The sequence below is a fragment of the Salvelinus fontinalis genome, chromosome 35, assembly GCF_029448725.1.
Source record: "Salvelinus fontinalis isolate EN_2023a chromosome 35, ASM2944872v1, whole genome shotgun sequence".
Classification (NCBI taxonomy): Eukaryota; Metazoa; Chordata; class Actinopteri; order Salmoniformes; family Salmonidae; genus Salvelinus; species Salvelinus fontinalis.
Genome location: NC_074699.1, coordinates 9858592 through 9878886, shown reverse-complemented (window position 1 = coordinate 9878886; position 20295 = coordinate 9858592). Strand labels below are relative to the sequence as shown.

Below are 20295 nucleotides of genomic sequence, written 5' to 3'. Positions count from 1 at the left end.
CATTTCACGGGCCACCCCCAGGCGGTGAAGGTAGGCAACAACACATCTGCCAAGCTGACCAAAAACACAGGGGCCCCTCGGGTGTGTGTGCTTAGTCCCCTCCTGTACTCCCTGTTCACCCACAACTGTGTGGCATGACTGCATGGCTGACGACACGACGATGGTAAGACTGATCACCAAAGACGATGAGGTAGCTTATAGGGAGGTGGTCAGACCTGGCAATGTGGTGCCAAGATAACAGCCTCTCCCTCAATGCCAGCAAGACAAAGGAGCTGATCATGGACTCCAGGAAACCACATCGATGGGGCTGTAATGGAGCTGATCAAGACCATCAAGTGTCCACATCACTAAGAGTTTAACATGGTCCACACAAACCCAAACGATTATGTAAAGGGTACGACAGCATGTCTTTCTCCTCAGGAGGCTGAAAAGATGTGGCATGGGCCCTCAGATCTTCAAAGTTCTACAGCTGCACCGTTGAGTATCTTTACATGCACAGTAATAATTCGATTTTAAACTCATTATGGCAGTAGGCAGATTATGCAATAGTGATGTAAACTCCTTACTCTGCTTATCTTAATTGGCGTGAGGTCAAATTCGAAGTAGGCAAATGCTGATTTAAACACCTGTTTTTCTGAGCAACCGTTCAAGTTTAGGATATGTAAACACTTTAATCTGCGTTCCAGCGGTGTATTTGATCTATGCATGTGCTAGCACCAGCCGAGCCAGCCTCCCTCTTTAGCTGGCGAAGTGTCGTAGATTAAAGTTATGAAGTTGGCAGAGGTAAGGGACATACAGGTCCACTGTGAAGGATGATGGATTGGATACAATGAAGGAAGTGACTTATTTTATTTAGGCTATTTGTCACATTGTTGTTTTAGGGTGTCCATTTTTATATACTGAATGTGGCACGATTTATTTGGTCTTATCTAGACATTTTTTTGTTGTTGCATCGGTTAGGTGGTTGTGTTACATGTGGAGAAATAAGTTGCTTCGAACTGAAGACTTTACATTTTTAAACTGCAGACAAAGGAAACCGCACTGCCCAATGTTAAAACCGGCCCACAAGCTGTCGCTCTTGTGGACATTTTCATTGTAGGCAATATTGATGCAAAATTACAGCCAGGTCAACCAGCCTGATCGCTGCGTTCACCATTCTGTTTCACTTGACGTATAAGTCCAATACCGGTCCAATCAGCATCCTCTCAGGTGGGTTTAGGACAAAATCCTATGTGGCTAAACACTGTGCTTTGAATTAGGCCATCCTCTGGTTGATTAAAAGCCATCCATTCCCAGACAAGTTTGTTTTAAAGAATTCTCTTTGTCACAGACCAAGTATCAAACTGTTTCCATAAGGAGGACTGCCAGACTGAAGTGAAATAAACTATTGAACGTAGTGATCAGGCTTGCCGAAGTACACCTGTCCTGTGAATAATAATGTGACGGGCTGACCTCCTTTTCTAACCTGTAGTTGTCTCTTCTCTTTAGGTTCAGCAAAACCATGAACGTTTGCTCCTCACACACCCTTTCCCCTCGAGTTAAGGGAGTTTATAGCAGACGGCTTTGAGTCACGCAGCAATACCAAAGATTTGTGTGTGCTGGGGAGAGAGTGTGCGTGCGTGGGAGAGACTGTGTGAATTGCAGTGTGTGTGTTAGCATAGGTAAGTATGCAAATGTGTAGGTTGTGTGTGTGTGTGTGAGCATGGGCGTCTGAGTGCATGTAAGAGGGTATAGTGCCTGAGTGAGTGTGCGTGTATGCGTGCCTGTACCCCACGTGTGTGTGTGTGCCAGTGCCATCATGACTGAACGTATATCTGTTTGTTCACGTCCCTGCTGCTGTGTTGTCACAAGCTGGTGTCCCGCTCTGCTGCTGTGGCCGGCATGGAGTGGCTTTAGAGATGCTGTGTAAACGGGGATTGTGTGAAGATGAGGGAGGAGAAACCCTCTCTCCTCCACCATTACGCTCCACGGGCCTACTGCTGGATAGTGGATCCATACTGTCCTGCCGTGTGTGGCTAAGCTTGAACTCTCGACAACTCTCTCAAACACATGCACAACAAGCAGACGCACACACACATGGGGAGATAGAGGCATACATTGCATTTGGAAAGTATTCAAACCCCTTGACTTTTTCCACATTTTGTTACGTTACAGCCTTATACTAAAATGGATGAAATAAAAAATCCTTATCTACGCACAATACTCCATAATGTCAAAGTGAATACAGGTCTTTAGAAATGTTTGCAAACCTGAAATACCTTATTTACATAAGTGTTCAAACACTTTGCTATGAGACTCGAAATTGTGTTCAGGTGGATCCTGTTTCCATTGATCATCCTTGATGTTTCTACAACTTGATTTGAGTCCACCTGTGGTAAATTCAATTGATTGGACATGTTTTGGAAAGGCACACACCTGTCTATATAAGGTCCCACAGTTGACAGTGCATGTCAGAGCTAAAGCCAGGCCATGAGGTCGAAGGAATTGTCCGTGAGTTCTCCGATACAGGATTGTGTCGAGGCAAATATCTAGTGAATGGTACCAAATAAATTCTGCCGCATTGAAGGTTCCTAAGAACACAGTGGCCTCCACCATTCCTAAGTGGAAGAAGTTTGGAACCACCAAGACTCTTCCTAGAGCTGGCCGCCCGGCCAAACTGAGCAATCGGGGTAGAAGAGCCTTGGTCAGGCCTTGGTCAAGAAACCCGATGGTCACTCTGACAGAGCTCCAGAGTTCCTCTGTGCAGATGGGAGAACCTTCCAGAAAGACAACCATCTCTCAGACCATGACAAACAAGGTTATCTGGTCTGACGAAACCAAGATTGAACTCTTTGGCCTGAATGCCAAGTGTTACGTCTAGAGGAAGCATGGTGGTGGCAGCATCATGCAGTGGGGATGTTTTTCAGCGGCAGGGACTGGGAGACTCGTCAGGATCGAGGCAAAGATGAACAGAGCAAAGTACAGAGAGATCCTTGATGAGAACCTGCTCCAGAGCACTCAGGACCTCAGACTGGGGCGAAGATTCACATTCAAACGGGACAATTAACTAAGCAACAAATGGCTATGCAGCGACGCTCCCCATCCAACCTGACAGAGCTTGAGAGGATCTGCAGAAAAGAATGGGAGAAACTCCCCAAATACAAGTGTGCCAAGCTTGTAGCGTCATTCCCAAAACAACTCGAGGCTGTAATCACTGCCAAAGGTGCTTCAACAAAGTACTGAGTAAAGGGTCTGAATACCTAATGTAAATGTGATATTAAAATTTTTCAATTTATTAATTTGCAAACATAAAAAAAAGCTTGCTTTGTCATTATGGGTGTATTGTGTGTAGATTGATGGGGGGGGAAACAATGTAACTAATTTTATATTAAGGCTGTAAAAAAATTTTTTGGGGGGAAATTAAAGGGGTCTGAATACTTTCCTGAATGCACTGTATTTATATACACACACGCTAAAGTAAGCATATACAGTACGCACACATATACTCTCTCACATACACGCGCACACACACTTCAATCTCCCCCTTCACAATGAAATGTCTAGAGGGTAGGAGTTATTTTGGAATCCAGCATCTCTCTCACACATACAAACACACACCCACGCTAGTCACTCTCTTGTATAACCGCAGACATTGAGAAGAAGCATCCAGGCGAGGACTGTGCCCCAGAGCCTGCCCTCAGCTCAAGCAACAGCCAGTCAGTCATCTTCTATAGCGAATCAAGCAGCAGCAGTAGCCAATCTCTTTCGTCAGCGCCTGTCAGCTCAGAGGACCCGTTGCCCGGAGACACAGAAGCCACGCCTCTACCTGAACAAGATGGTAAGGACAGAAGCCTATGTCCTGCAGTTTGGAATGTTGATTTTTTTTTTATACATATGTGATCGACCGCCTCGATTCGGTCTTATGTGAAAATGTTTATTTTTTATTTTGACATTGGATAAAAGTAGAGACTCCAAGCTAGAAAATTGTATATCATACTCTGCAGTTGAGGAACAATGGGGAAGTAAATCTGATTTGGATGTTGATAAACTTTTGAGAATGACCCTTGAATGTTTTGGTACACCTACTGGAGATGTCTTTGTATACCCATTCAGCATCATTCACACCCTCTTATATGGAACGCCGTTTGGGTCTTTGCATGTCAAAAAAGATACGTGTAAAATAACAGTTTTATTGTAGAATGTTGTTGGACCGCAACTTCTGGTATTAGCTAGGTAGCCACTTGTTAGCCTATTGAAATTGAACTTCAGGTCATGAAAAGAAATAGCTAGCCAGCTACTAAACCCTGTTTTCCAAAGCTGACATTATAAGCAGCCAGCTAGCTTCATGAGACTCGACTGGACCAGATTATGTGTTGTGAAGCTAGCCACAATAAGGATTAGGCACAATTTTGGAATTTGGTGTTTGCTTTCAAAATAAAAGTGATACAAAAGGTTACAATTGGTGGAATCATGCCATATTTAGACTAGATAATGTCAAACAAGGTTGGAATGTGAAGCAATGACATGGGGTATCAGTCTACTCAGTGACACCCACAGAACACAACTGTGAAGAGTTTATGCAAATATTAGCGTTGTAGCTCTTATCGCGGGACTGACTGAAATTCACTCCCCAGTCAGCCTATTGTGTGTATTGACAGTCATGTTGCACTGTACAGCTTTACCTAAGGATTGGGGATCAAAATGGTATCAGTCTACCTAATATATTTTTCCCCAACGTCCTCAGAGTTATCAGACTCCAAAACATCCACGCAGTATTGTTTTTCCTTTGGAATAGTGTTCAATACACATATGTTGACAATAAATGTGGCTCAATTCACAGTTCTTTCAGAGTCCCACAATAAGAGCTACGAGCTAATGTTCTCTGGGTGTCACTGAGTAGACTGATACCCCATGTCATTGATCCACAATCCATAGGTAAGGCTGTACAGTGAAATAAGTATGCCCCCAATGCAATTCTAAAGTCTAATACATCCAGTGTGATTTCAGCAGTTTGTCAAATTAACAAATGCTTGTCTTTTGTTGATTTTTTTATATAACATTCCAGCCTTGTTTAGCATGATCTATTCAATTATGCCAAAATTATACTATTTGTATTCATTTGCATCACTGTCAATGACATACTGCTATTTTGAAGGCTAACCGCAAAGTTCACTATTGTGGCAAATCATTATTGTGGGTAGCTTCACATAGATGGGTCCGACCACCATTGATCAAATGAGAACTGTCTTATAAATTAGGGTTATTTTAGATGACACCTAGCTAGATAGTTAGCTAGCTAGCTAACTATAGGTACTGAAACAGATTGTCGTTTTGCTATGTTTTTGGGGAAGAACATCGTTTGCATTCATGAGCTAGCTAGCTTTTTTTTATGACCAGCACTGTAGGTGTGCGAGACAACTTGACCAGCATAATAGCATACATAGCGATGAATCGTTGAGACATATGAAATACGAGTGGAAGTGTAATCAATGTGTAATAACTACGTAAAAAATGTATCAACGCGTTAAATTATTATGTGACGTGCAGTCATATTCAGGTCCTGATTGGTCAACAAGCTTATTTGACACGTCAAATAGTGTTATTTCACACCGATTTTTTTTTTTACATGCAAAGACCCAAATGGCGCTCCGTACTCTTAAGCCTTAGCCTCACGTGAATCCTTAAAGATATGGATGGGGCTATGTGGCAAACACACCCTATATCAAATAAAATTGAAGTTTATTTGTCAGATGCACAACGTGTAAATGGTACAGTGAAATGGTTACTTGCATATTAGCAATATCTAAAACAGAGTGTCCAGATAAACATATTTTATCATTATTTGATGACACTTGACACACTTGTCTAAGTTGATGGGTAATGTGAAGGAAATGCTGTAACCAACCCCCAGCCAAATCTAGATAAGTGGATGGGTCACTATTGTAAAGACGTGTACACATGTTCATGAAATGGCCATGATCACCCAGACACACTTGGCTAATTTGATGGGTCATGTAATAATCCCGCCGAAGGGGAGTCTTGTTTAGACATGTAGCTAGCTAACTAAACAATGAACCGGCATAATCCCAACTCATACTACTACCAATACAAACATTGTCATTGCTGTAGTATGAATCTGCAGGTAGCTAAACCTAACAAACTAGCTTCAATGTTAGCTAGCTAACCTTAGGCTATAACTAACAATGTAAATTGAGTCCTGATTCGTATCATATTACTTCACAGATCATACACTTAACGTTAGCTAGCGAGCCAGCAACCTTTGCTAGTTATCTAACAGTACGCTTTAAATTACAAAATTAGAAACTTATCTGCAAATGTAGCTAGATTCCTACCCGTATACATGGATGAACGCTTTTGTGGCAGATTGGAACCATTTAACTCCATTTTTGTTTGTAGCTGTTTAGCCAGCGTTGTGTCAAGTCACTCTGGTTCACACTGACCGTGGCGCGTGCAGAAATTAGCCCATCACTTTTTCCAACTGATCTGTTGATAGCACCTGCTGAATTCAGTGCATTAATGTGGTTTAGAAAAGTAGCAAAACTTGTGTAGTTCTTGATGGCTAATGTTATATCTTTCAACAATAGTGCGATGGAAAGTACTGTCAAGACGTACTGAACAGCTTACGTTATTGACAGAAGCACGCTACATGGCAGACCAATCCAAACTCATCTCCCGGCATGTCCAGGCCACCCATTATCTCAGCCAATCACGGCTAGTGGGAAGGTTCCTGACTTTTTCTGTGGCTAAACAAACTAGGCTGGTAATTGACCAATTGTATTCATGTTTATGGATGGAATACAAGTTTGTTATTAAAGCACATGAAAGTTAATGTTCCAGAAGGCATTTCAGGCCAAAAACCGCATTTTGATAAAAAAGAAATGTTTATGTTCAAATGCCGCTCCTGTGAAATAGTGAAGTGCGACATACACTTAGTTTCCTGAAACGAGTCATATACACAGTACATTTAAAAAACATAACCGGGATTGCACGATAAAGTCAGAGACGTTGGTGGTTCCTAGACCACCAGTTAATACAAATTGTGCGTGTCTTTTTGTATTTCCATGAGACAGACACACACAGTCTGCTTTCTTTAACAAACACACACACTTACTCCTTTAGTCCAGGAGCCTGCTATTGCCAACGACACATCTGCTATTTTCTGCAACAACGGTGGAGCTGCCCAGACCAGGCTATATCTGTCCTGGCATACATAGGAGAGAGAGGTGAGAGAAAGGAAGGCAGTTGGAGTACTGGTAGGTTATGTATACAAAGAGGTGGTTACAGTCCCCTTTAAGTTAGCGATCTGTCATGACTGGGACCCATTTAAATTAACAGATTTTTTTTTTTCTGTAGTGATTTAGTGTAAGATACTTGACTTGTCAGTCACATATCGACTCTTGGTTTTTAAAACTGCGTTGTGTCACTTCTAAATAGGTGACTCTATCCAAACTTAAAATGTCTAGATGTAAGGATTGCCATTTTAGGGCCACAAAACAACATTAGTTTATTAAAAAATAATATATATATATATATATACACACAGTCAGAAAATAACTAGATTGCATCATGCCTTGACCCTCCATGTCTGTCAGTCTGCTCTTTGTAGTTGATGGATTGCACCAACCAAAAGTTTTCTTTTCCTTCTTTTTTTCCCTTTCTCTTCCAGAAGTCTCCAGCACAGACACAGCCCAAGGCATACTAGTATCCACCCCCACAAAACGGCCCTGCAACTCAGGTAGCTACGCCTCGACGGACCTAACACTAGGTTTCCGTGTCAGGCGCCGTGTTCCCACTACGGGCCTGTCAACTCCACTTAACGGAGCCGGAATGGAGTGAGACTGGTGTCGGGGGGGGGAATTGGAATCAACCACTGTTAATTGATCCAAAATGGCAGAGTTAATTGATCCGATTGGTAGACTGTAAATTGAAAGCAATAAGGAGTGATATGGGGAAAGTAGACTACCTCACATTTGTTAGGTAGTTTTCATTAAGTATATTCCCCATGCAATGAAACTGCACCTGCAATTCAGTGAGCAAGTAAGTGAAGTGACCATAGTTTAGGCTCTCCAGTGTTATGTAATATGTCTGCAATATTTGGCCTTTCTATCTTATTAAGGTTGACATTAAGGAGTGGACACACATGCACGCACACACACATTTGTCAGCGAGACTTAAACGACTAAGGGACTCCTCTTCCCCTGCTGGAGATCACATGTTTCTACCCTCCATTGAGGGCCCTCGTCGCTAAAATGAAGAGCCATTAAAAAGACAAAGACAGGAGATATAAAAGGAGTTCTGAATTCCAAATTGCACCCTATTCCTTACATGGTGCACCCAGAGAGATTCCATAGGATAACGGGCGCGGAGGAATCGATCATGAATGCCAAACATTCGCAGGTCAACTTGGCATAGTTCTCAGAAATGTATCGAGCCAAGATCTTTGTTCCACAGCCGAACCAGGGAGGAAAGAAACGTCTCTGGGATGGAGGAGAAAAATCCTGACCTAAAACTGACTACTGGGCAGATGCTTGACTAATTTCCTCAATGGCCATTTTAACTAAAGTATTGTATATGGGTATCATTGTTGTCTGTTATTTGGTTGTAGAATGTGATGGGGGAAATGCTTTAATTATGCAGCATTTCTCAAACATCTCCTTGGGGGCCGTCAGCCGTTCCTTGTATTTGATGTATTACAGAGGTAGCACACCTGATTCAACTTATCATCAAGCCCTTGGCTGCATTTCAAACTCATAAAAGACACACTCGTCCACTTACCCTCGTCTTATGCCCTTGGGGGAATCCCCGTCACCATCTTGGAAGTTGGTCCAAACGATTAGCCAAACAAGGGAAGTTCGCAATGTAAGCACCTCAGCCCTTTTTTTTGATCGAGTTTGCAAGTGTACAGTTAGGTTCACTTCTAGGCCTAAAATGCTACATAATTCAATTTGCGATGATTGTACATCCGCTAAGAAAAGTCTGCCGAAGCTTAAAATGTCAATATGGGAAAGTCAACATAAGTAAAAACGAATGTAAAAATGTTCGAAATTGTGCTACTAATGCACATGATGGCACAAAAGCGTCTCAAACCAAATTTTATCTGTCACACGCACCGAATACAACATGAGTAGGTGTTTCACCTTAAAGTGAAATGCTTACTTACAAGCTCTTAACCAACAATGCAGTTTGAAGAAAATCCCTGAAAAGTAAGAGATAAGAATAACAAATAATTAAAGAGCAGCAGTAAATAACAATAGCAGGGCTATATACAGGGGGTACCGGTACAGAGTCAATGTGCAGGGGGCACCGGTGTCGAGGTAATTATGTACGAGGTTAGAGTTATTAAAGTGGCTATGCATAGGTAACAGAGAGTAGCTGCAGCGTAGGATGGGGCAATGCAAATAGTCTGGGTAGCCATTTGATTAGCTGTTCAGGAGTCTTATGGCTTGAGGGTAGAAGCTGTTTAGAAGCCTCTTGTACCTACACTTAACAGTCCGGTACTGCTTGCCGTGCAGTAGCAGAGAGAACAGTCTATGACTAGGGTGGCTGGAGTCTTTGACAATTTTTAGGGCCTTTCTCTGACGCCGCCTGGTATAGAGGTCCTGGATGGCAGGAAGCTTGGCCCCGGTGATGTACTGGGCCGTACGTACAACCCTCTGTAGTGCCTTGCGGTCGGAGGCCAAGCAGTTGCCATACCAGGCAGTAATGCAACACGTCAGGATGCTTTCGATGGTGCAGCTGTAAAACCTTTTGAGGATCTGAGGATCCATGCCAAATCTTTTCAGTTTCCTGAGGGGGAATAGGTTTTGTCGTGCCCTCTTTACGACTGTCTTGCTGTGCTTGGACCATGTCAGTGTATTGGTGATGTGGACGCCAAGGAACTTGAACCTCTCAACCTGCTTCACTACAGCACCGTCGATCAGAATGGGGGCGTGGTCGGTCCTCTTCCTGTAGTCCACAATCATCTCCTTTTGTCTTGGTCACATTGAGGGAGATGTTGTCCTTGCACCACACGGTCAGGTCTCTGACCTACTCCCTATAGGCTGTTTCATCGTTGTCGGTGATCAGGCCTACCACTGTTATGTCATCAGCAAACTTAATGATGGTGTTGTAGTCTTGCCTGGCCATGCAGTCATGAGTGAACAGGAAGTACAGGAGTGGACTGAGCACGCACCCCTGAGGGGCCCCCTTGTTGAGGATCAGTGTGGCAGATGTGTTGTTACCTACCCTTACCACCTGTGGGCGGACCGCCAGGAAGTACAGAATCCAGTTGCAGAGGAAGGTGTTTAGTCCCAGGGTCCTTAGCTTATTGACGAGCTTTGAAGGCACTGTGGTGTTGAACGCTGAGCTGTAGTCAATGAATAGCATTCTCACATAGGTGTTCCTTTTGTCCAGTTGGGAAAGGGCAGTGTGGAGTGCAGTAGAGATCGCATCATCTGTGGATCTGTTGGTACGGTATGCAAATTGAAGTGAGTCTAGGGTAATGGTGTTGATGTGAGCCATGACCAGCCTTTCAAAGTATTTCATGGCTACATACGTGAGTGTTACGGGTCGGTAGTCATTTAGGCAGGTTATGTTAGTGTTCTTGGGCACAGGGACTATGGTGGTCTGCTTGAAACGTGTTGGCATTACAGACTCAGACAGGGAGAGGTTAAATGTCAGTGAAGACCCTTGCCAGTTGGTCAGCGCATGCTCGGAGTACACGTCCTGGTAATTCGTTTGGCCCAGCAGCCTTGTGAATGTTGACCTGTTTGAAGGTCTTAATCACATCGGCTGCGGAGAGCATGATCACACAGTTGTCCGGAACAGCTGATGCTCTCATGCATGTTTGTGTTACTTGCCTCAATGCGAGCATAGACATTATTTATCTCATCTGGTAGGCTAGTGCCACTGGGCAGCTCTCGGCTTTGCTTCCCTTTTTAAGTCTGTAATAGTTTACAAGCCCTACCACATCCGACGAGCGTCGGGCCTGTGTAGGTCGTTTCGATCTTAGTCCTGTATTGCCGCTTTGCCTGTTTGATGGTTTGTCGGAGGGCATAGCGGGATTTCTTATAAACTTCCGGGTTAGAGTCCCGCTCCTTGAAAGTGGCAGCTCTACCCTTTAGCTCAGTGCAAATGTTGCCTGTAATCCATGGCTTCTTGTTGGGGTATGTACAGTTGGAAGTCGGAAGTTTACATACACTTAGGTTGGAGTCATTAAAACTCATTTTTCAACCACTGCACAAATGTCTTGTTAACAAACTATAGTTTTGGCAAGTCGGTTAGGACATCTACTTTGTATGACACAAGTAATTTTTTCAACAATTGTTTACAGACAGATTATTTCAGTAATAATTCACTCTATCACAATTCCAGTGGGTCAGAAGTGTACATACACTAAGTTGACTGTGGCTTTAAACAGCTTGGAAAATTCCAGAAAATGATGTCATGGCTTTAGAAGCTTCTGATAGGCTAATTGACATAATTTGAGTCCATTGGAGTTTTACCTGTGGATGTATTTCAAGGTCTACCTTCAAGCTCAGTACCGCTTTGCTTAACATCATGTGACAATCAAAAGAAATCATCCAAGACCTCAGAAAATAAATTGTAGACCTCCAAGTCTAGGTTTATCTGTGGATGTATTTCAAGGCCTACCTTCAAACTCAGTGCCTCTTTGCTTGACATCATGGGAAAAATCAAAAGAAATCAGCCAAGACCTCAGAAAATAAATTGTAGAACTCCACAAGTCTGGTTCATCTTTGGGAGCAATTTCCAAACCTCTGAAGGTACCACGTTCATCTGTACAAGCAATAGCACGCAAGTATATGGCGTGTTTGTTTTTTGAGCAACGGCTTCTTCCTTGCTGAGCGGCCTTTCAGGTTATGTTGATATAGGAGTCGTTTTACTGTGGATATAGATACTTTTGTACCCGTTTCCTCCAGCATCTTGACAAGGTCCTTTGCTGTTGTTCTGGGATTGATTTGCACTTTTCGCACCAAGTCAGTTCATCTCTAGGAGACAGAACGCATCTTCTTCCTGAGCGGTATGATGGCTGCGTGGTCCCATGGTGTTTATACTTGCGTACTATTGTTTGTACAGATGAACGTGGTGCCTCATCTCAGTGATATTTGCACTGAGATGCAGTGCGTCACTACAGTCCATGGTTCGAATCCAGGCTGTATAACATCTGGCCGTTTTTGGGAGTCCCATACGGCGTCTCACAATTGTCCCAGTGTCGTCCGGGGTAGGCCGTCATTGTAAATAAGAATTTGTTCTTAACTGACTTGCCTAGTTAAATAAAGGTTACACATACACATGGGACACTTATACACATGCAAGCAAATACAGAGGCTCATACATGCTTACACTCACTCGTGCTCATACAAGTGCAGGTATGCTAACATTCCTGTGTTGACACACAGTACAGTGCATTCGGAAAGTATTCAGACCCCTTGACTTTTTCCACATTTTGATAGGTTACAGCCTTATTCTAAAATGGATTAAATAAAGCATGTTTCTCATCAATCTACACACAATACTCCATAATGACAAAGCAAAAACACGTTTTTAGAAATTTTTGCAAATGTATTAAAAATAAAAAAATATACCTTATTTACCTAAGTATTCAGAACCTTTGCTATACAACTCAAATTTGAGCTCAGACATTCTGTTTCCATTGATCATCCTTGAGATGTTTCTACAACTTGATTGGAGTCCACCTGTGGTACAGTCAATTGATTTGACATGATTTGGAAAGGCACACCACTATACAGTGGGGCAAAAAAGTATTTAGTCAGCCACCAATTGTGCAAGTTCTCCCACTTAAAAAGATGAGAGAGGCCTGTAATATTCATCATGGGTACACTTCAACTATGACAGACAAAATGAGAAGAAAAACAATCCAGAAAATCACATTGTAGGGTTTTTAATTAATTAATTTGCAAATTATGGTGGAAAATAAGTACACTGCTCAAAAAAATAAAGGGAACACTAAAATAACACATCCTAGATCTGAATGAATGAAATATTCTTATTGAATACTTTTTTCTTTACATAGTTGAATGTGCTGACAACAAAATCACACAAAAATGATCAATGGAAATCAAATTTATCAACCCATGGAGGTCTGGATTTGGAGTCGCACTCAAAATTAAAGTGGAAAACTACACTACAGGCTGATCCAACTTTGATGTAATGTCCTTAAAACAAGTCAAAATCAGTAGTGTGTGTGGCCTCCACGTGCCTGTATGACCTCCCTACAACGCCTGGGCATGCTCCTGATGAGGTGGCGGATGGTCTCCTGAGGGATCTCCTCCCAGACCTAGACTAAAGCATCCGAGTCCTGGACAGTCTGTGGTGCAACGTGGCGTTGGTGGATGGAGCGAGACATGATGTCCCAGATGTGCTCAGATGTGGATTCAGGTCTGGGGAACGGGCGGGCCAGTCCATAGCATCAATGCCTTCCTCTTGCAGGAACTACTGACACACTCCAGCCACATGAGGTCTAGCATTGTCTTGCATTAGGAGGAACCCAGGGCCAACCGCACCAGCATATGGTCTCACAAGGGGTCTGAGGATCTCATCTCGGTACCTAATGGCAGTCACGCTACCTCTGGCGAGCACATGGAGGGCTGTGCGGCCCCACACCATGACTGACCCACCGCCAAACCGGTCATGCTGGAGGATGTTGCAGAACGTTCTCCACGGCGTCTCCAGACTCTGTCACGTCTGTCACATGTGCTCAGTGTGAACCTGCTTTCATCTGTGAAGAGCACAGGGCGCCAGTGGCGAATTTGCCAATCTTGGTGTTCTCTGGCAAATGCCAAACGTCCTGCACGGTGTTGGGCTGTAAGCACAACCCCCACCTGTGGACGTCGGGCCCTCATACCACCCTCATGGAGTCTTTTTCTGACCGTTTGAGCAGACACATGCACATTTGTGGCCTGCTGGAGGTCATTTTGCAGGGCTCTGGCAGTGCTCCTCCTGCTCCTCCTTGCACAAAGGCGGAGGTAGCGGTCCTGCTGCTGGGTTGTTGCCCTCCTACGGCCTCCTCCACGTCTCCTGATGTACTGGCCTGTCTCCTGGTAGCGCCTCCATGCTCTGGACACTACGCTGACAGACACAGCAAACCTTGCCACAGCTCACATTGATGTGCCATCCTGGATGAGCTGCACTACCTGAGCCACTTGTGTGTGTTGTAGACTTCGTCTCATGCTACCACTAGAGTGAACACACCGCCAGCATTCAAAAGTGACCAAAACATCAGCCAGGAAGCATAGGAACTGAGAAGTGGTCTGTGGTCACCACCTGCAGAACCACTCCTTTATTGGGGGTGTCTTGCTAATTGCCTATAATTTCCACCTGTTGTCTATTCCATTTGCACAACAGCATGTGAAATTTATTGTCAATCAGTGTTGCTTCCTAAGTGGACAGTTTGATTTCACAGAAGTGTGATTGACTTGGAGTTACATTGTGTTGTTTAAGTGTTCCCTTTATTTTTTTGAGCAGTGTATATACACATATATATATATATATCTGATAACAATCATATCATATTAGTAAGCCTATCATTTCAGCCACAAAGCAGTAGTTGTAGGCTACTTAATGTATCATTACTGAAGCCAACGCATGTGCTTGCGTAGCACTGCTATTTATTATGACAACGAGTCATTCTAATGATGGCTTAATGACACGTCTCGCTGTTGGTGACTGAATGCTTCGCCGCCAAATTGATGGCACCTTCTGTTTAGAGCTAGCAGCATTTTCACAGCAAAATTAACTATCACTCGAGAAAGGGTTTTCCCTGCCATTTGTCATTTAGAAGTACCTCACTTGATGATCCGTTTATCTATTGGCTGGGCTTTGTTTTTGGCTGTGAACATTTTTGTGTACAATAGCAATAGCTTTGTCCCTTTTATCTTACATTAACCATGCTCTATTGCATGTGTCCATATGTACACAACAGTCACACCACTTCAGGGACACACATCAGTTACTTTAGTCACCAAACCTCTTTCTCCTCACACTCCCACCAAGCACCGCTCTTCCCTATCCCACTCCCCGATTGCGTCCTTCAGCCACTCCCACTTCCACCGTTACCTTCGGCTCCATGCTAGCCCAGCTGTAGCACCACCCCACCCCACCCCACCCACTACCACATCTTTCTTTATTCATTCCTGTGCATGGCTTAATAATTGCCTCCGCCACTCTTCAATTAAAGGGCGCTTCGGTCGCTGTCGCTCTGAGACTTTAATCAGTGTTCGTCGCTGTCAGGAACATTATGCATATTAACGAATACATTAAGACTCCCAACGTAACTAACGAGTCGCTCTCTCTCTCTCTGTATTATTGAGACTCCTTTCAGCTACCAGGGCTTTGTGGAGGGCCGACACAATGGAGACTCAGTGGGGAGGATCGCTGGTGGTAGTGTCTTCACTGGCAATGATACTCAGGCAGATTAGCTGCTAAGGGCTGATTTGAGATCAGGGATCTTTGACTGACAATGATACTCAGGCTGGAGTGTAGTGATGGTGGGTGTTGTACCTCCTAATGACTGACTCGAGGTCAGTCCTAGCTCCTAAGAATTGATTTGTGATTACATGTTTCAGGCGTAGAGTATTGAAGACAGGCGTTGTAGCTTCTAAGGACTGATTTGCGATTCGGTGTTTGATGTACTCATTGGCGTTCTCGTGAGCACAGACTTGAGAACAGAGTATAATAGCATTAGAATACTGAAGAACTGAGAACAGAGTATAGAGAATAAAGTATTCTAATGCTATTATACTCTGTTCTCAAGTCTGTCATTGAGGTTCCCATTGTGTAGGCCCTCCACAAAGCCCTGGTAGTTGCATTAGCTGCAATTGCATTAGCTGGGGTTGAAGCTTTACAACGTGGAGATGCATTTGCTTGTCTCTGTTCTATTGAATTGGATCTGGATGTATTGACGTATTACAGAAAATGTTGCCGCTATACTGTAGTAGCTAGCTAACTTGGGATCGTGGTCTGTGCCCAATTTAACTTTTGAAAGAATTTGAAAAAGTACGCTCTCCTGCACCCCTTCTCCATCTCCTCTCTATCTATTCACAGCTTCATTTAATCTTCTTTGTCCCCCTTTCCTGCCCGTCACTGTCAAAATATGGAGCCTAACAACAAGGGTGCTCCCGAACAGGACAAAATGAGGCCTAAAAAAACTGGGGAAGGGCCATAAAAGTAAGGGAGTTTAACTATTGGTGCAACAACACATCTGTCAACCAATTGAAAAAGGAGAACGTTACTCCTGCCTCATTATCTCCCCACTCCACCACTCCCCTATGTCGCATTAAGGTTTGGAGATGTCCAAAAGACTTATGCTTCCCAGCCAAAACAGTTCGGTAGAGTTTGTACATATATTATGATGACGTTTTGTGATGTTTTTGTTACTTTTGTACTTCAGTGAGGGTTTTTTCGCCTGTTCGGGCACACATTTTTTTCTGGAGGCAAGCTGAAGTTTATGCCCCTTCATCGGAGATTGGTCAACAGTATGGATTCTTCAATAAAGTATTTCAATGAGACGACTCGTTTCATTGAGAAATATTCCACCAAACATCTTACTTAGATGTAACATAGATCTATTCGTCAAAACGTCAAAATGAATGACAGATTTCTTGTTAGATTAATTGGGACTATTTTGAGTACACTGGCTACAGCTTCTCAAAATGGACAAGCATTTCTATTGATAATGCTTTTGTCTCGTTTTTCAAGCAAAGGTTTTTTAAGGGAGTATACGATCACACTCGTTCCGTTTCGGCGAAGAGCATAGTCAGCACCTCTACAACATTTTTGGGTGTGTCAACTCATGCTATATATAAAAAGTAAAAAACATCTCACTTTCTCATCAACAGGCTATGTGTCCCGCATGCTCCACCGGCTGCCCGAGCAACACAACTGCCTCTTCGACCACCTGGGGCGCGGGCGCGAAGAAGCCGCCCTCAAGATGGTCAAGCTTTATTGCAAGATGGGCCGCTCATGCCAGCGCATCGGTGAGGAGTGCTCCTGAACCCCCCCCCAACCCAAACCCCGATGATGAAAGCAAGGAAGAGGAAAGAGACTGCGTCCTGAATCATTCATCTTTATCCAGAAATGTACAGACCCCGTCATGGATTTCTTAAAAGAATAGGATTGGTGTTAAAGCATTGTTGCTGCGTTGTTAAATCGATGTGAGAAAGTGTGTAAGTGGAGACTTCGGGGAAAAGGTGGCAAATGGGGACGGAGACAAATGCTCACTTTATACTCACTTTTCTCCCCAGTGCCCCTTTTTGTTGTGACAATGCTCTTAACTCAAATAAGCAGACAAAGCACTTCTAGTTTTCGCGCCCCGACAAGGGACTGCTAAAGTCACCTATCTGTCACTTCCCGGTCTGCCAACCTCATAATAAAGACCAGAGCCCCCTCATTTCATCACTATTATCACAGAGTGGGATGAAGTTAACCCCTAAACACTGATCTAAGGTCAGTTTTGAGTTCAGCTCAATCCAGTGATTAAGGGTATGATGCAAGGGAGGTTAAGTTGATCTTAGATCTGTACCTAAGGGGGCACCTACCACCCCAAGACATCTCTTGAATCCCTCTCCCTCCACTGTTTTGTGATTTTTGAGCGTATCACACCCACCACTGCTTCTCAGCCTTAACCCCTCCCATCTCCAGATCAGGGACATCCCTGTTCAGAAAAAACTATAGCCCTCTGCTGCTTATTGCTACTGTCCTTATCATCATCACCACCACCTCAGGTTGTGGGAGAATACAATTAGAGGGGTTTACAGGGGGGAGAGGCAGGGGGGGTTGGACTATTGCAACTCCCTTCCCTTTACCCCCTCCCTTTCTGACCTGCCTGCTGCTGTTGACACAGCAGCCATTTTCTGTAACTTGGGAGAGAGAACTTTCTTTCTAGACAACAGGCACCGATCGTCCCCTAGTTAGGGGGGGTTGGATTAAAAATGGAACAGTCTGTCTGTCAGCGATTTAATCCATCTCCCCGAGTGAGTTTTAGTCACTATGGAGACGGAAAACACACCCCTTGAGATTTCCTTTGGCCATGATGTTCATGCTACTACGGGTGCTGGCCAAGGATAAACTTCTAAGATGGACACAAAAGCAAAGGGCTGTCACGAGACCTCTATATGTGCCTCTATCGAAATCTGGTTCTCCCTGCACACATGCGCACATACATACACAAACACTCTTTTACATACAGTTCAACCCACGTGCGCAGAGCAAAATCAAGTGGTACACATTGGAGTGTGCTGAATTTGTGGAGAACCTTTGACAAAGTTATTCAGTGGGACGCTCATGGTTTTTCAGGTTTCGCTCGATATAACTCATAATATCTTAGCCGTGGACTTCATTTCCCATCAGCCCCCACTGTTTGAAATGTTTCTGCGACGCCTCTGTCTCTCGATGCCATCCCGACCCCTCAGTGGGATTCTAATGCCCTCTTTCTTTCACAGATTCCCTTCTTCCTGCCCTTGCCCGTCGCACACCACTGTCTTTCTCCCTCTCTCCTTTCACTCTCTCCATTCCGTTTCCAGACAGCATGTCTTGCTCTCACCCACCTTACTCTCCATTAATCCTTCCCTCTTTCATTCTCATTTCTCCACAGTATTGATTTTCTCACTTGCGCTCTCTCTCTCACACACACACACACACACACCTCTTTCTTTCTTGCCAAACAGCGAACACTGAGTGAGAGGTTGGGGCCTGGCCATAGGTGGGGCTGTGGGGCTGCAAGCTGAGCGCGGAGGAAAAATTGAATAGAAATTGAATCGTCGTAAAATAATATTGTGTATCTTAAAGAAAAATCTTTAACCCTCTGTTTTTTTTCAATCTTATTTTACTTACACATTAGCGTAGTGCTGCATTTTTTGTTTTACATTGTAAGAAAAAATGGATAAGAGAATTCTGTAGCCTTCATTTTCTTTTGTTCCCTTTTGTTGCTGAAAAATAAAGTAATAAACTGGATGAGAGGAGGTGTAGTGTGGTCAAAGTCTCATGTCTGCTGGAGAGATGGATGGAGGGAGGAGCATGAACAAACACTGGGTCGTGTTCAGCAGGGCACAACTTTTCGGTAGAAGTGTGCAACTCCGAACAAACATGCCTATGTCGTCAGCGCTTGTATGAATGTGCGTTATGGTGTCTGTGTGAAGTCTGCACACATTCACACATTTAACAGGTAGTTTGCTACTTAGTGTTTTACGGTTGCTGGCACTGTGCGTGCTGTTGGCTCTGTGCCATGATAGCTGTAGCAGAGTTTTATGGTGATGTAAATAGCTGTTTATTGGCGACAGTATACCCCCTTGCAGCTGCTCTGAATTACTAAAATAATTTGTTAAGTGTGTGTGTGTGCATCTGTCTGTATCCGTTTGTGTGTGTGTGCATTTACGTGAGCTTGCGTGTGTGGTGCCCACATGCTTTTGTGTATGGAGATTTTTACAAACAGGCAAGGTGGGTATTTGATGCCAGCAATGCGTCTATCTTGTGGGCCTCATATCCACTAATTAGTGTTTTCTAAAAAATAAAAACCTATGTATGATCAAAAGGTGGCTTCAAACGAACGCCAACATTGGCCAGCAGCCAATATCACATGGGCAGAATTTGTAGTACTCCACTATCCCCAATTTGGATAAGAGATGCTTAGCCTACCGTTATGCTCAGTTGTCTGCACACAGCCTAGTTACCTTTCTGCCCTATTCCCTATCTCGTTTTAAGGTTGGTATCCGTTCTATTTTAAATTAAGCGATTCAAGAAATCTAAAAATCCAGAGCATTCATTTGATCTTATCCATTATCGTCAGAGCTGATTTTCTGTTCATTCTTACATCTTAGCACTGTTATTACCACTCTGTGTGTGTGAGAGAGAGTAGCCTGTGAGTTTGTGTGTTGGTTATTAGGAAATGGAATCTGTAGCTGCTAGTGGCTCAATAGTGGTAAAGGGGGATTTGAAGATAAAATGCTGTTAAGGGTAAAGACATCCATTTGCAGCACAACAAACAAGGAGTCCTGTCATTTAGCTGGGTCTTGGCCGGCCATGCAAATCCATACACAATTTAACCTCCAATTTTGTTTAATAGAAGGTCTAATAGAAGGTAATTGAACACAAATGTTTTTGGAATGTGCAATTTAAGGCAGTGAATCTACAAAATTGTAGCGAGTGTGTGTGTGTGTACACACAGGCGGCCTTAGCTGTGTTTCATAGGTTTTAAATTAAGCTGGGGCCCACACTGACTGTTTAATGTAAAGTGTATGTTAGCCACTGATTCAACAGCTTCATTGAAAGTAAACACTGATA

The 20295-nt window shown here is 43.6% G+C and overlaps 1 protein-coding gene across 1 annotated transcript in view; it reads left to right on the top strand.

The window, feature by feature from the left end:
* LOC129834119 (uncharacterized) overlaps positions 1 to 18974 on the top strand; it is a 45495-nt gene extending 26521 nt beyond the window's left edge. The window contains exons 4-7 of the mRNA XM_055898869.1: positions 1811 to 2007; positions 3629 to 3817; positions 7667 to 7735; positions 16857 to 18974. Of these exons, the coding sequence (XP_055754844.1) occupies positions 1811 to 2007; positions 3629 to 3817; positions 7667 to 7735; positions 16857 to 17011 (610 nt within the window). The 3' untranslated portion in view covers positions 17012 to 18974. The remainder of the gene's footprint in view (positions 1 to 1810; positions 2008 to 3628; positions 3818 to 7666; positions 7736 to 16856) is intronic.
* The last annotated feature ends 1321 nt before the right edge of the window (positions 18975 to 20295 follow it).